The sequence below is a fragment of the Coenobita brevimanus genome, chromosome 46, assembly GCF_032717465.1.
Source record: "Coenobita brevimanus isolate Jiangsu-jjx chromosome 46, ASM3271746v2, whole genome shotgun sequence".
Classification (NCBI taxonomy): Eukaryota; Metazoa; Arthropoda; class Malacostraca; order Decapoda; family Coenobitidae; genus Coenobita; species Coenobita brevimanus.
The window spans coordinates 55,665,385-55,681,191 of NC_136999.1; the positions used below are offsets into that span (position 1 = coordinate 55,665,385).

Below are 15,807 nucleotides of genomic sequence, written 5' to 3' on the forward strand. Positions count from 1 at the left end.
CCCCTCCAGGCCTTGGACGCAGGGATGCACTGCACATCCACCTAATCATTGTCATTTCTGTACGTCTGAGCCGGCGAATGTCTTCCTTCTTCACTGCCCAGGTCTCACTGCCATACAGCATTACACTCCTAACATGCTGCATATCAGAAATCTGTACTATCTGAGAAAATTCCTGAATAGACGGTGCCTCTTAACGTTAGTCCATGCAGTGGTCTTGTCTCGTGTTGATTATTGTAATTCACTTTGGGTTGGTCTTCCAAATAATATACTAACAAAAGTTCAGTCTGTGTTGAACCTGGCAGCACGGCTTATCTTTGGTCTCCCCTCGAGAACCTCAATTACCCCGTTTCTGATTGAGTTGCATTGGTTACCAGTAAAGGCTAGAATTGAATTTAAACTGTGTCTTGTTACATTTAAGATTCTTAAGTTTGGTGAACTGAAATATCTTGCTGAATTGTTAAAACTCCTGTCGGCACGCCCGGGTGTGATGTTACGCAATGAAGATGATTCCTTGCGTCTTGACAAGCCAGGAGCCATCCACCAGTCATCTTTCTCTGATCGTTCTTTTGTGTATAGAGCCCCTAAATTATATAACAGATTGCCATTGTCCATATGACAAATCCCTTCTGTTGGATCCTTTAAGAGACAGCTGAAAGCCTTTCTTTTTTCAAAATGCTATGGCCTGGAGAGAGGTACTATGACGGATGATTATAGGGTTTAATTATTGCCACTTTCATATATATATGATGTAGCTTGTATTATATACGAGAAATGTCACAATTCTTGTAATTGTAAAAATATAATAATGTGTGTGTGTCGAGCGCTAGTGAATTCCCAAAGGAAGAACTAACACTTTTGAGAAACAAAAGGCCAGATTATTATTATTATTATTATTATTATCATCATCATTGTTTTTATACATATACATTATTTTTAGATAGCTTTTACATTCACTGTTATTTCCCCAATGTAATACTTGTATTCCATTCATGTTTTTGTGTTAGGTACCGGCTGAATTGTTGGAGGAGGTTAGCCGGGAGGCAGCAAGGAGGGCAGAGGTTGGGCGTAATCGGCGAGCACGAGACTTGATAGAGTCTGGAGCTGGGCGAGATGTGGATGAGGCATTGCAGAAGGTGACAGAGGATGATGAACTGCAGAACCGCATTGATCGCCAGCTGGATGATCCACTAGACTGTGATGGAGTTGAAGATTTAGGTGATTTATTATCACTGCCTAGTTGTGCTTGGTTTATTATCACCCAGTGGGCCAATGGAACTGTGGAGTTGAAGATTTAGGTATTATTATCACTGCCTGGTTGTATTTGATTTATTATCACCCAGTGGAACTAACCCTTTTGAATTGCTTTAGTACTGAGTCATGGTTATATGAAATTCAGTGAGTCCTACTTTTGAGGGAGGAATGAGTCTTTCATGGTTACAAGTCAAATAAATCCTCCAGTGTGACTATTTTGGCCATCAATTGAACTGAAGGAAGGTGGAAATTTCTGTAAGGTTATAACAGATGTAGTGTAGTAATTCAGGACTGGGCATTGTAAGTCATTACTGTACTGTGGAAGTAACGAGTATATCCCTTGACTGCATTGGCTGCTTGCCTGACAAGCCAATACTTTGTAATGATATCTGTTTCATTGATGTGTGGTTGTAGGGCAGACAGCAGAGTAGAGTAGGGTGGGGTAAAGTAGGACTGCAGTAAATCAAAGACTTAGCAGAAGAGAAAGAATAATGAACTGTTGCAAAAACAATGAAGTACAGTAGTGCACCAACTTTCGCTACAGCAGGATTCGCGGAATCCATTTTCGCGGCATGCACCAAATATTCCCTAACTTCCACTTTCGCTTGAAAAAAATCGATTTTCGCGCACAAATTTTGGGTTTGGGACAATATTTTGAACTTTGAATTTCCTGCACCGCCCGCCCGCAACCCACCGCCATCTTGAATGACGTCATGTCAACACTCTGTCCACCCATTCCCGCCATTGTGTATGAGCGTGCTAGCTCCATTGTGTTGGATTCTCACAGTTCAATGGCTCTTATCACACACTACGTGCAGAAGACTAAGGAAATAACGGAGGTGGAAGTACCATTGGAAGCCGAGGGGGCAGCCGACCATGGTGCTATCCCTACTGACAGTGCCATAGAGGAGCTTAACCTGGATGAAGATTTCGATGGATTTGTTCAAGAGAACCTAGCACAAAGGGAAATTCAGCACAGAGTGGAAGTGTTGCATCAAGTTGCATCTGAGGAGGCAGAGAGAGAGAGTGGTAGCGAGGCAGCAAGAGGTGGCGCCAATACGTCTGGCGTGGCTAAATAAGCCCGCCACGCGCCTCGGATACTTACCCCCAACATCCATTAAACACCTCAACCTGGTCTCTGTGGTATGTTTCTCCTCATATACTGTGTACTGTACAGTTTTTATTGTTTGTATCTCACAATGCAATGTACAATAGTGATTTGATGTACTGTATTGCAAGTGAAAATGAAAATCTGATGTTACTTTAGGATAACCGGGAACCAATTAGATTTTTTGCCATAAAGACAATGCCCCAACTTTCGCTAATTCCACTTTCGCGCATTATTTTTGGACCCAATTAGGCGCGAAAATTGGTGCCCCACTGTATATTAATTATTGGCACAGCTAGCATTGAAAGGGGAGCTAAACATTGGATTGGATGAAGCTCTGCTACTGTTGTGCACGGAATTGAAGGGGAGCAAAACACTGGATTGGATGAAGCTCTGCTACCGTAGTGCACATCAATTAGGCACAGAATTGCCCTGTTGATGGTTGCATAACTATCAGTTTCTTATTGTAAGTAAGCATCATACTAGTGGTAGTTTTAGCTTATGAATAATATTCATTCATCCAATCCAGTATTGCCCCATCAGAAGCATAGGGGCATGGAGCAAGGCTGCATAGGCCAAATAGTTAAGGTGAGAGTGACCAGTTGGTTGCAGAGCGGCATTATGAGATCAAGAAACGCCCAACCCCCCATAAAAGTAGGCCTTTACAGATCACATGTGATTGGAGTGCTGTACTTAAGCAGTATTACTGTGCATCTAAAAATTGCATGAGGGCAATGGAGCTAAGGCATTACAGCTTAAAGGCCTACTATTGATCTGCCATGTATCACTGTCTTATAAAAGGGAAATACTCACATGCTTTAATGACCATCATCATCATCATACAGATATCTTTCCCACCTTAGGGTAGGGTGAGGAGTACCAATATCCAGACAGCCAGAGTTTGCCCAGTTCAGTGGGCCTCGCTTCCATTCACTCTCATTCGTGCCTTCAAAATCCTGGCTCCATCAGATAGGCCAAAAAAAATATCACTGCCTTCTGTAGCTTCACATATACCTACCTGATCGAGCCAATCTGAACGTTGTCACATTAAAAGGGGTGCCAGATCCCTGGCTGTGCGCTTCTCCACACACAATTTATCCAGCCAGTTCAGTCTCTTGTCAGTCCCTTAGCGTCATCAACTTCCATACCTCTCTTCCACACACACTCATCCACCATATCCCTCCATCTTCTTGGCCCACCTTGCTTCCTCCCTCCATCAAATTCACTTAGATATACCTTTTCCACCACTCTATTGTCATCTATTCTCCCCACATGACCATACCATCTCAGTACTCTCTCTTTGATTCTGGTGTCCACAGACTTCCTCACTCCGGATCATTCATGTATCACATTATTAAGTATCCTGTCCACTCTGTACTTCACATATATTCCTCAGAAGTCCCATCTCCACTGCTCTTACTCTTTACTTTTCATATTCATGCCACACCATAGTCTCACATCCATCCATCCATCATCAGATCGTATCCCGCCCCATGAGAAGCACAGGAGCCCGGGGCTAGGCAAGTTGGTCCTGACATTTAAGATGAGAGTGACCAGCCTCACTCATCCCTGAGCGGCATTATGTGAGCAGTAAACCCCAACCACCCCGTGGATATAAATCTGTACTGTCACAGTTCAATTGGAGTGCATTAATCACTCACTAAACCATCAGGTGCCATAATTTGGTTATATGGTTACCACCCAGAATGGTAAATGGTTTCCTGATGTACAGGAAACCATTGGCTTGTCACTCAGTGTAGAGTCACCTTTTGGCAGAAGGAAGAGGAAAGAGTGAAGGAAAGAAATATAAAAGAGACAGTGTCAAGTCACCCATAGGCAGAAGGAAGAGGAGAGAATGAAGAACAAAAAGAAAGAAGAGGAAGGGAATGAGAGAGGAAAGGGCAGACACCCAAAGCAGCACTATATCAAGTGAGTGGATGATGAGTGTCCCCACCTACCACAATAGTCACATCCGTATGTTAAAGTAGGCACTAACACTGTTTCATGTAAGCCTCGTGCAGCTGCAACAGTCAAGCCTGTTTCTTATCAGAGTCTTCATAACACCAGCTGCTTTCCTTCCTTGTATTACTCTACTTTCGACATCTTTTGCACATTTTCACTCTTTTCTGTCACTGTACCAAGGTATTTGAATTCACACCAATTCCAGTCTCTCTCTATTCACTGTAACATCACACTGGGAGTCACCTTCCCTCTCTGTAACCATCACATTACTCTTTTCTACATTTACTCTCAAGGCATGACACACACAGACATCAGCAAAACTCTGCATTAGTCTATAAGCTCTTGTTCGGTATTTGCAAGTAGCAGAGCATCATCAGCATACAACAAATTTGAGATATTTCATCCATAACCATTCTTTACCATTGCCATTCCTCTCGCTATTACTCATGTTTTTACTTCTCTCATCACCCCATCCGTATATACAGTATATTGAACAACCTTGGGGACATCACGCAACCTTGTTGCACGTCTACATTGATTGTGAACTGTTCAGTTAGATGCCCATTTACCCATACATTTGCCTCACTACCATCATAAAAACTCTTGACGGCACCTAGCAGCTTACCATCTACACCATACATGAGCAAATCCTTCCACAATCCTTGTCTGTCTACTTTATCATATGCCTTTTCCAGATTCATAATTGCCATAAACACCTTATTGTCCTTCTCATGCGCCTTCTTCACTGTCTGTCTCGCTGTAAATATTTGATCCACACATCCTCTGCCATTCCTAAAGCCACCCTGTTCATCGCTCACTAGGACTTCTGATATCTCTCTTACTTTCTATTTAATAATCCTTCCATATACCTTCCCTACAACATTCACTAAACTTATGCCACAGTAATTCTTGCACTCACTTTGCTCACCTCTATTTTTGTACATGAGTACAATCACTACCTTTTTCACTCTGCTGGCACAGTTTCACTTATCTGTGCCTTCTTACATATCTCCAACAAGCACGTCATTGCACTCTCCCCAGTACACTTTATCATCTCAGCATACATCTTATCAACCCCAGCTGCTTTCCCACTTTTCAGTTCTTATGTCAACTGAACCTCTGCCCTGTATCCACTCTAGCCACTTCTTCCTACTTCCCTACAATGATCATAATTATTTACTGAAGTTACACACGCACGCACATATATAACCTTTGTATATGGTTTAACAGATTTTGAAGGTGATGGTGACCTGGCAGCACCCCCCCTGTTCCTGCCCGAACCCCATGACGCCACACAGATGCCTGAGGCGATCAACAAGAGGTTCAATGACTCACAGTTTGATGAACCTGCCTCAGATTATGAAGCTTTGGTGCAGAAATGGGTCTCTGACTATATCACATCAGCACAGGTAAGTTATTCCTTTCATACCGCGAACAGTCTACCGGCGTGTACTATGAACTGTTTTCACCTGATGAAACTGGGACACTGCACAGCTTGAGTACTAAATCTTGATCACATGAAATTTGATGAGCCTGGGTTATTAGTCAAGAAGGAGTCTTCATGGTTAAGTCATATTAACTGCCCAGTCTGGCAACAACAGGCCATCAGCTGAGCTGAACAGGGTTAGGAATCTACGTCACATCAGAACACCTACCATAGATGATAGTACCACAAGAATAACATGTATTTCATATAATTAGGGGGGGAGGGGAAAACAATTCAAGAAAATTATAGACATCACAGAGGAAACGAAATAGTGCTTACTTGATGTAAGAACATCATCCTGGGTGGTGATTTCAACGCCAAGTCGTCGGCCTAGCATGTCAGACCCTGAAACAGACAGAGGGCTGGTACTGCAATCCCAGACAGACCATCTTTTCATACTGAACAATCTAGACCAACATACCCACATCCCACACGAAGCCCTCTTCCTCCATCGTCTCCAGACATCACCTTCTGCTCCCCAAACCTCGCTCCCACTACATCCTGGAAAGTGGTCAAAACCCTAGGTTCTGATCACCTCCCAATCATCATCACTACCAAAACCAGAATCACCCCAGCTGGCAACAGACACCAACACACTAATTATCAGAAAGCCAACTGGGAGGCCTTTGTAACTGAAACAGAACAACATTTCGAAACACTAAACAGTACACCCATCACAAACATCAACACTGCTGTGCACACTTTCAATACAATTATACAAAATACAGACAAAAGACACATCCCTAGAGGCAACAGAAAGAGACACAACCACAACTTCACACCAGAAATTCAAGGCCTCATCAGACAACGGGACACACTGCGACACTCCCCAACACCCCATACACAAGACACCGTACAACAAACACAAGAACTCAACACTCAGATAAACAATGAAATATCAGAACAGCAAACACTAAACTGGACAAATTACCTCCAAACACTTGACCACAAAACAAACATCAGCACACTCTACAAAACACTAAACAGCATCACACTTTCCAACAGCAACACCACACAATCACACGCTGCCATCACAACAACAGACACCATACCCTTTAACAAACAACAAGCAAACACTCTCATCAATCACTTTTCACAAGTCAGCCATCTAAACCTCCATCTCGAAGACCGGCGTATCATCCGACATAAGAGACAGTTCCCCACAGACCCAGACTACACGCACCTTTCACTTACAACCGGACGAAGCACATCATTAACAACCTCAAGCACTCATCTGCCTGTGGACCAGACAACATAAGCAACATTCACCTTAAACACCTTGGACCACAAGGCATACAAGCACTCACCAACATATCAAACTACAGCTACTCACACAGCATAATACCGAACATCTGGAAGCATGGCATTATCATCATTATCCCTAAACCCAACAAAGACCCCACGTTACGCTCCTCACACCGCCCCATCACACTCCTCTGCACCCCCTCTAAAGTCACTGAACGACTGGTACTACAACTAGTTACACCTCACATTCCCCTAGCCCAATCAGAACATGGCTTTAGGCCACTACACTCCACAAACATCCTTCTTACAGACCTTACATAGAGAGTTTTCGATGGCATGAATTCAACTAGGCCACCACACAGAACGCTCCTAATCACACTAGGCATCAGCAAAGCTTTTGATGCCATCCCCCGCCACAACCTCACAAACAAAATACTCAACACAAACATGCACAATAACACAAAACTATGGCTGGCAAACTACCTAGCAGGCAGATGTGCATACGTAACATTTGCCGGTCAGTCTTCTAACATCAGAAACTTCACAAATGGCTTCCCCCAAGGATCTGTTTTGTCCCCTACACTCTTTAACCTATACATGCACTACATACCCACACCCCACACACCACAGATACACATAGCTTCCTATGCAGATGATATAACACTTACATGTACGCACCAAAACGCAAACACAGCTGCACACATCATCCAACCTTACCTCAACACACTACACGAATGGTTCACCACAAACAGGCTCAAAATAGCCCCAGCCAAATCTACAGTGACCCTTCTCACAAACTGGACAGCAGAACACAGTCACATCCCACACCTCACCATAAATGACACCCCCCCCCCCAATCCTTGGTGTAACATACAATATGTAAATGTCATTTAAACAACACATCACAAACATTAAAATTAAAATAACACCAAGACACAACAAAGAAACCACCACCACAGTATACAAACAATACATACGTTCAGTGATGAATTATGCAAGCCCTGCCTGGGCTTCTAACCTCACCAAAACACACTACAACACTCTACAGACCATACAGAATAAGGCCCTAAAAATAATCACAAGCTGCACAGCTACTACACCCACAGACCACCTACAGCAAGAAACCAAAGTCCTCAAAGTCAAGGATCACCTATACATGAGAGGCACCCAGTTTCTTGCTGCAGTCTCTACAAACCCACAACATCCACTGTATTACATGGCAGCACATCCACCCACACCAAGGAACATCAAAACAACACGCAGCACCTGATACCATACACAAATACTGTCATCTCTGCCCCCTTGCCCACCTCATACCAACTTCCAGAAGCATATCCACACTCAGATCACTCGCCGCTCCATTCAGTCACTTAAAGACCACACAGCTGCATGCACGGTCTCCTGACATCCACCCTTCAGAATCCCATCTCCCTCGTGAGGAGAGGGTCCACCTGGCCAGGCTGAGATGTGGGCACCATCCAGCCCTCTTAAGCTACCAGAAGAGGCTGGATGACTCCGTCGCTGATACCTGTCCAGGATGCAACACAGCACCCCATACTATTAAGCACATTATGGAAGACTGCATTGCACACAATCACCTACGCCAGCAACACAACATACACTCTTTGAGAGCTCTGTGGGAAAGCCCTGTCTCGGCCATGGCCTTCCTAAGGGACTCGGGGCTGTTTGGCCAGACTGCCTAGGGAACAACTACTACTACTGCAGAAAGTATATGTTAAAATCAAATTAAGCAAGGAAATACAGTTCACCGATCATGCCGACTAACCTATCTTTCCCTCACAGCTGTAAAATATGTTATATATGTTAATCATACAACAGGTTTCCCTGTGACAATTAAAAATTAATTTTATACAAACGAGAAGAAGGTAGGTTATTCATCTGAAGATTTAATAGTTAACAGCTAGTACTTTCACTGCCAAAGAGACCCCATCTTGCCTCACGTTACCTCATATAAAAGGCAGCTCAAGCGTGAGATCTGGTTGTTGTGACCCCAGGCTAATCTGGGCTTGAACCTTGTGGACTACGGGAAACTGACCACATCAGCAAGGCTCTTCCATAGACGTTGTGGTTTTATTGAAGGATTGTCTGTTCTGTGAGAGTGAGGCGGGCAGTTGTGTTGTGTGGGCAAAGTGGATTGTTTGTGAGTTTTTTTTTGTGTTGCACTGTACTCAAGTGCAGAAGGATGTTGGCCACATTGTAGCTTAGGTAGGTGCATATGTGTCAGGGATAGGTGGCTTTTGAGGGATGAATGTCTGGTGGGGTGTCATAAAGGATGCTTTTTGTTCGAGGTTTTCGGCGTCGTGAGATTTTGTTGTCATTATACACTTCAGTATATAGTGTTGGATGGAGGAGAAGGGATGTTGTGGAGGGATTCCTTATATTTTGTGTGTGTGTGTGTGTGTGTGTGTATGTGTGTACCTAGTTGTGTCTACTTAGTTGTGTTATACAGGAAATGAGCTTCTGTCGTGGGGTCCAATCTCCATTTCTCAGTAAGTCAGATTTGGCTTTGAACTTGTTTAAGCTTTTAGACTGGATGATCTCTTTGTCCAGGCTATTCCACAGGTCTATGCATTTTTATGGAAAACTATATTTCTTGATATCCTTCAAGCAACTTGACTTTTTCAGTTTCATTCTGTGTCCTCGTGTTACTCTCCCATTCCATACAACAGATCTTCTCTGTCAATTTTTTGTACTTCCATCATGGCCCTGAACACTGCAGTTATGTCACCTCTCTCTCCTTTCCTTTAAGGTAGGCAGATCTAGCTTTTCCAGCCTTTTCCTGTACGACAGATCTGCTTGGCTAGGGACCATCATGGTTGCTGTTCTTTGTATTCTCTCAATCTTGTTTATATATTTCTTTTTATGTGGGGTTATGTGGGGACCACACCACTGCTGCATTTTCTAACGTGGGGCAGATCAAGGCCACTATCAATATTTTCATCATCTCCCTATCCATATAATGAAATGCTACTCTTATGTTAGTCAAGAGTTTATACGTCTCCCTAACTATCTTGTTAATGTGTTTTTCAGGTGACAAGCTACCCTGGACCAGCATTCCCAGGTCCTTCTCTTCTCTCGCTTTTTTTGATTGGTTCATTACCCATCAAATAATTCAGTGATGGCCTCTTGGTACTTTTACCCATTTCCAATATTTTACGTTTTTTTTTTGCATTGAATTTCATTTCTCATATCTGGCTCCACTCATGAATCCTATCCAGGTCCTCATGCAGCATTTTACAGTCTTCATCAGCTTCTACCTTCCTCATGATCTTTGCATCATCAGGAAAGACTTGCGTAACTGTTCACTCCATCTACCATATCGTTAATGTAAATCAGGAACATTACTGGCACTAACACCGAGCCCTGTGGGACTCCACTTGTTACTTCCCTCCATCCAGATATCCTGTCCTTTATTACTGTCTGCATTTGCCTCTCTCTCTCTCTCTCTCTCTCTCTCTCTCTCTCTCTGTTTTTGTTTGTTTGTGTGTGTGTATAACAAAGCTAGAAGGGTAGGATGGATACTGTGCCACAGTGATCTTAATTGGAAGGGACAGGGTTTTTAGGGTCTCATCCTATGGCATTTTCTTTTTTCTATGAAAAGACAGAGAAAGACTGACATAGGACATTTTGGAATGGAAATAGATTATCTGAATCTTACAGAAAGTGACAAATAGTTGAGATGATTTACCGTACTTTGTTGTGCTGTACTGTATTTTGCAAATGTGGTTATATCTGTACAGCAGAAGGCATAATTTGAGGTTGAATTTTACAGGTTGAATAGTTGTAAGGGATGCATGGTGGTTTAGTGCTCAAGCTGATGTGACAGTTGTGTTCTCCCTGTAAGTTTGAAGCTCTCAGGGGTGACTACAGATTTCTTTTTTGTCAGGCAGCCATTGGCATAGTTTGATAACCTTGCCACAAATAATTTGGGCTCTGGAAACCTAGTGTGAGACCCCTATGTCCAGAAGGGGGTGACATGGTATTGGCTTTTACTGTTAGGAAGCAGTTTGGTGTGGATAGTTTGGCCGGTGAGGTGGAGATAAGATTTTCAGGGGCTTCATTTGTGAGTGGATGGATGTGTGGCCCATTTTTCTTGGGTACTTTGAAGATACTTTTACTTTTTCAGAGTCTTGTACCTCTTGTTGGATCCCTTCCATCCTCTGCTGAGTGGGCAAGAAGGTTAGGCTACTGATGGTGATTTTTACTGATATTATTATGATCCACATTGTATTTATTTGCACCAGGAGCAAGTCAACTCATCAGACCTCGCACGTCGTGTCAACAAGTGGCGAGAAAACATCACACCCATATTGCAGGAAGAGGAGGCACGGCAGGAGTTTGACATACACAGCTACGGTACCAAGGTGTGCTTGGCTTGTGGCTGCTTGGGATCATGAACTAATACAGGGTATCCTTTTTTATTGTGGGGTTATGTATTTGCTGGTAGTCTTCACATTTAAATGACACTAAGTAAAGAGTTTGGCATTTCAGTTACTATTATACTCTAGCTTGAGTAATGTTTAGATAGTAAAGTTGAGAAAAAGTATTTGCAGCTGTCAGGAATATACTTACAGCAGCATTCTTATTAGGAGAACAAAAAGTCTGAAATGAGGTCAGTGGAAATGGGATTATTGAGGAGTGTGTGTGGAGTTCATACCATGGATAGACTACTAAGAAATAGTGTGATTTGTGAAATATGTGGAGTAAGAATGTCTGTAGAAGAGAGGGTGCTTAGATGGTATGCTTATATGGAGAGAATGGGTGTAAGTAGGGTGGTGCACAGCGTATAAGTGGGTAAGTTTAAGATGGGAGCAAAGTTGGTATACCAGTAAGGTGCATAGATATGATATGTGTAAGAAAGCAAGGCACGGAAGTTGATGAGGCTACGGGTTTGGCCTGATTAGATGAAATACCGTATGTATGGAACATGTGGCGAGGGTTCCCTCCCCCCCAAGTGTGTTACTTTGTTGGTTCTGCATTGTGACCTGCCTCACTCAAGGAAGCCATATGTCTGTGTCAGGGGTCATCCAAAGCCCAACCTTCAAGTCCAACTCAGGTCTCTTTCTAGAATCGAGGCAAGATAACACCAGTTCTTACATGGAGACATCACAGGCGATTGATGACCTGAAAATTTCCATGTTCATTCTCAGTGCCTCATGAACAGATGTTTTAGCTTGGTATTGGGTGTGAGGTGGAGCTAAAATTACAAACGCTTGGATGAGTACTGGTATGTGCTTTGGCCTGAATTAACCAAGTGGGAAAATGTGTGGCCATTATGGACTTTATTTATGGTTACATTACAAGTGTGCTGCAGCCGTGGCTCAGTGGGATAGAGCGTTCCGCTCTGACCGAAGGGTCGGAGGATCAAATCCACCCAAAGGTCATTGGTAGACATCAGGAAGGGCATCCGGTCATAAAATGCTACACGCTCCAATCCAAAGTCCTCTATCCAGGGGCAACACCTTAGCCCTTCGGGGATACCTGGCGTAAAACCAATTTTTTTTTTTTTTTTTAATTGACTGTAATGGTTAATGGATGCTCAGTTATTTACTAAGCTGTCTTGCTTGGGAAGGTTCTGTCTTGGTATAGGGTGAGATCGTGAGGAGAGGAGTGAAGTTTTAGATGTGTGCGCGTGTACACACACACACACACACACACACACACACAGACCAAAGTAAGAGAAGATATTGATGTTCATTTGGGAGATGGTAAATACAAACTGCGGAGAAGAGACAGAAAAGAAAAAACGGAAGGAGGAGTGATGATAGCAGTGAAGAACAACATAAATGTAGATACCGTACCATGGAAATGGGAGAAGGCAGGGCTGAAGTGATATATATGAAATTAGAAACTGGAGAGAAAGTCAAGAGAGATATGGGGGTAGTGTATGTTCCCCCTAAGACGAGAGCATGGAATGATGACAAATACCATGAGATGTTGTCAGATATGGCTAGCTATTTGCAAAAAATAATTGAGAAAAGCAATAATATAATTTTGGTGGGTGACTTTAACTGTAAAGAGGTGAACTGGGAGGAATGGGACTCAGGAGGCAGCGAGGACTCGTGGGGCACTATATTATTAAATATAATAATGAATAATGTGATGACGCAATGGGTCAGAGAAGAGACACGGTTCTGAGGTGAGGACACACCAGCAAGGTTAGATTTACTGTTTACCAAAGAACCCGCTGTAATAGAATCATCGAAATATTTCTGTCCTATAGGAAAAAGTGATCATGTGGTCATTGAGTTCCAGGTGATAATAGGGAACGTCGAGCCAAGAGACGAGCTTCATAGACAGGGAAGATACATCTTTGGGAAAGCTAATTTCACAGGGCTGAGAAACTTTTTTGAAAATGCGGATTGGAGAAAATTCAGAGAAACAAGAGATATACAGTACAAAGGAAGTGGGATATCTTTCTAGACCTCTACAATTTGGGAGTGGAAAAATTTGTACCAAGAGTAAGAGGGAAAGAAAACAGGAAAAAGGAGTGGTTTAATAGAAGGTGTATGATAGCCAAAAAAGAAAGAGATAAGGCGTGGAACAACTGGAGCAAGAGAGGTAACAGAACAAAGGAAGAATATAAAAGAATTAGAAATGAATACACAAGAATACTTAGAGAAGAAGAAAGGAATTTTGAAAACGGTTTAATTGACAAATGCAAGGATGAACCCAAACTGTTTTATAGATCTGTTAATGGCAAACTGAAACAAAAGGAAGGAATCACCAAACTGAAAGTAAAAGGAGAGGTCTATAAAGATGCAGCAATGCAAGCTGAAATAATGAACAAATGTTTCCAATCGGTTTTCACTAATGAAAAAGAGTTTGTGGAAAGGGAGGGAGTGATTAGAAATGTACTGGTGATAAAAGTTATACAAGTGGAGGTACAGGAAGTGTATAAATTATTGGAAACTCAAGATGTAAGGAAAGCCCCAGGACCAGATGGAATATCTAATTGGGTACTGAAGGAATGCAGAAAACAACTGGTGGATAAGATTCATGGTTTAATTGTGTGTTCTCTGGAACAGGAGAAAGTGCCTGAAGAATGGAAGAGGGCAAATGTGGTACCAATTTATAAGGGAGGAAACAGGGAAGAACCGCAGAATTATAGACCAGTGTCTCTAACCAGCATGGTCGCAGAATTGTGTGAGAGAATCCAGAAAGTCAGATGGATAAAATATCTAGAAGAGATGAATATTTTGGCTGAATCCCAACTTGGATTCAGAAGTGGAGGGTCATGTGTTTCCAAACTGTTGAGCTTTTACACAAGAGCGATTGACGTGGTACAGGAGAGAGATGATTGGGTGGATTGTGTGTATTCAGATTTGGAGAAGGCCTTCTACAAGGTACCTCATAAGTGACTTGTGGAAACTAGAATATATAGGAGGACTGAAGGGGAACCTCCTGGAATGGATGAGAGACTTTTTGAGAGACAGACAAATGAGGACAGTAATAAAGGATAGGATGTCTGGATGGAGGGAAATAGCAAGTGGAGTCCCTCAAGGCTCGGTGTTGGCGCCAGTAATGTTCCTGATTTACGTAAATGATATGGTAGATGGAGTGAACAGTTATGCAAGTCTGTTTGCTGATGATGTAAAGATCTTGAGGAAGGTAGAGGTTGAGGAGGATTGTAAAATGCTGCAGGAGGATCTGGATAGGATACATGATTGGGACCAGACGTGGGAAATGAAATTTAATGTAAATATATGTAAAATATTGGAAATGGGTATAAGTAGCAAGAGGCCATCACTGAATTATTTGTTGGGTAATGAATTAATCACAAAAATGAGAGAAGAGAAAGATTTGGGAGTGCTGGTCCAAGATAGTTTGTCACCTGAAAAACACATTAACAAGATAGTTAGAGAGACGTTTAAACTCTTGACTAACATAAGAGTAGCATTTCATTATATGGATGAGGAGATGAAAAAATTGGTAGTGGCCATGGTCCGCCTCAGGTTAGAATATGCAGCAGTAGTGTGGTCCCCACACAAAAAGAAAGATATAAACAAGATTGAGAGAATACAAAGAACAGCAACCAAGATAGTCCCCAGTCTGGCAGATCTGTAATACAGAGAGAGGCTGGAAAAGCTGGATTTGCCTTCCTTAGAGGAAAGGAGAAAGAGGGGAGACATGATTGCAGTGTTCAGGACCATGGTGGGAGTAGATAAAATTGACAAAGAAGATCTGTTTGTATGGGATAAGAGAGCAACAAGAGGACACGGAATGAAATTGAAAAAGTCAAGCTGCTTGAAGGATATCAAGAAATATAGCTTTCCTTACAGAAGTATAGACTTATGGAATAGCCAGGACAAAGAGATCGTCCAGTCTAAAAACTTAAACGAGTTTAAAGCTACATTTGACTTACTGAGAAACAGCGACAGGAACCCACGAGCATAGCACATTTCATATACTGTATATCACAATTAGGTATATTAGGTAAATACACAAGTATTTGGAACGACTTAGAGAAAAAGGTGGTGCAGGAGAAAAATATTCATGTGTGTAAAAGCAGACTAGATGAATGTGGATATGGAGACAGGACAACACGAGCATTACTCAATTCCTGTATACTACAAATAGGTAAATACACACACACACACTCTTTTTATCTCTCTCTCTTTCTGTCGAAGTAGAGTATAAACAGTCATTGCTTAGGGTGTGTGTATATCCTGTCTAACAGTGAAATGGTAATACTGTAGTACAAACAGTCAATATTATGCACTGCATCTGTGAC

General features: G+C 42.4%; 1 protein-coding gene across 1 annotated transcript in view; it reads left to right on the top strand.

Annotated features, from left to right (window-relative positions):
* Cap-H2 (Chromosome associated protein H2) overlaps positions 1-15,807 on the top strand; it is a 120,492-nt gene that overhangs the window by 87,625 nt on the left and 17,060 nt on the right. The window contains exons 9-11 of the mRNA XM_080271590.1: positions 1,005-1,215; positions 5,552-5,730; positions 11,318-11,437. Of these exons, the coding sequence (XP_080127716.1) occupies positions 1,005-1,215; positions 5,552-5,730; positions 11,318-11,437 (510 nt within the window). The remainder of the gene's footprint in view (positions 1-1,004; positions 1,216-5,551; positions 5,731-11,317; positions 11,438-15,807) is intronic.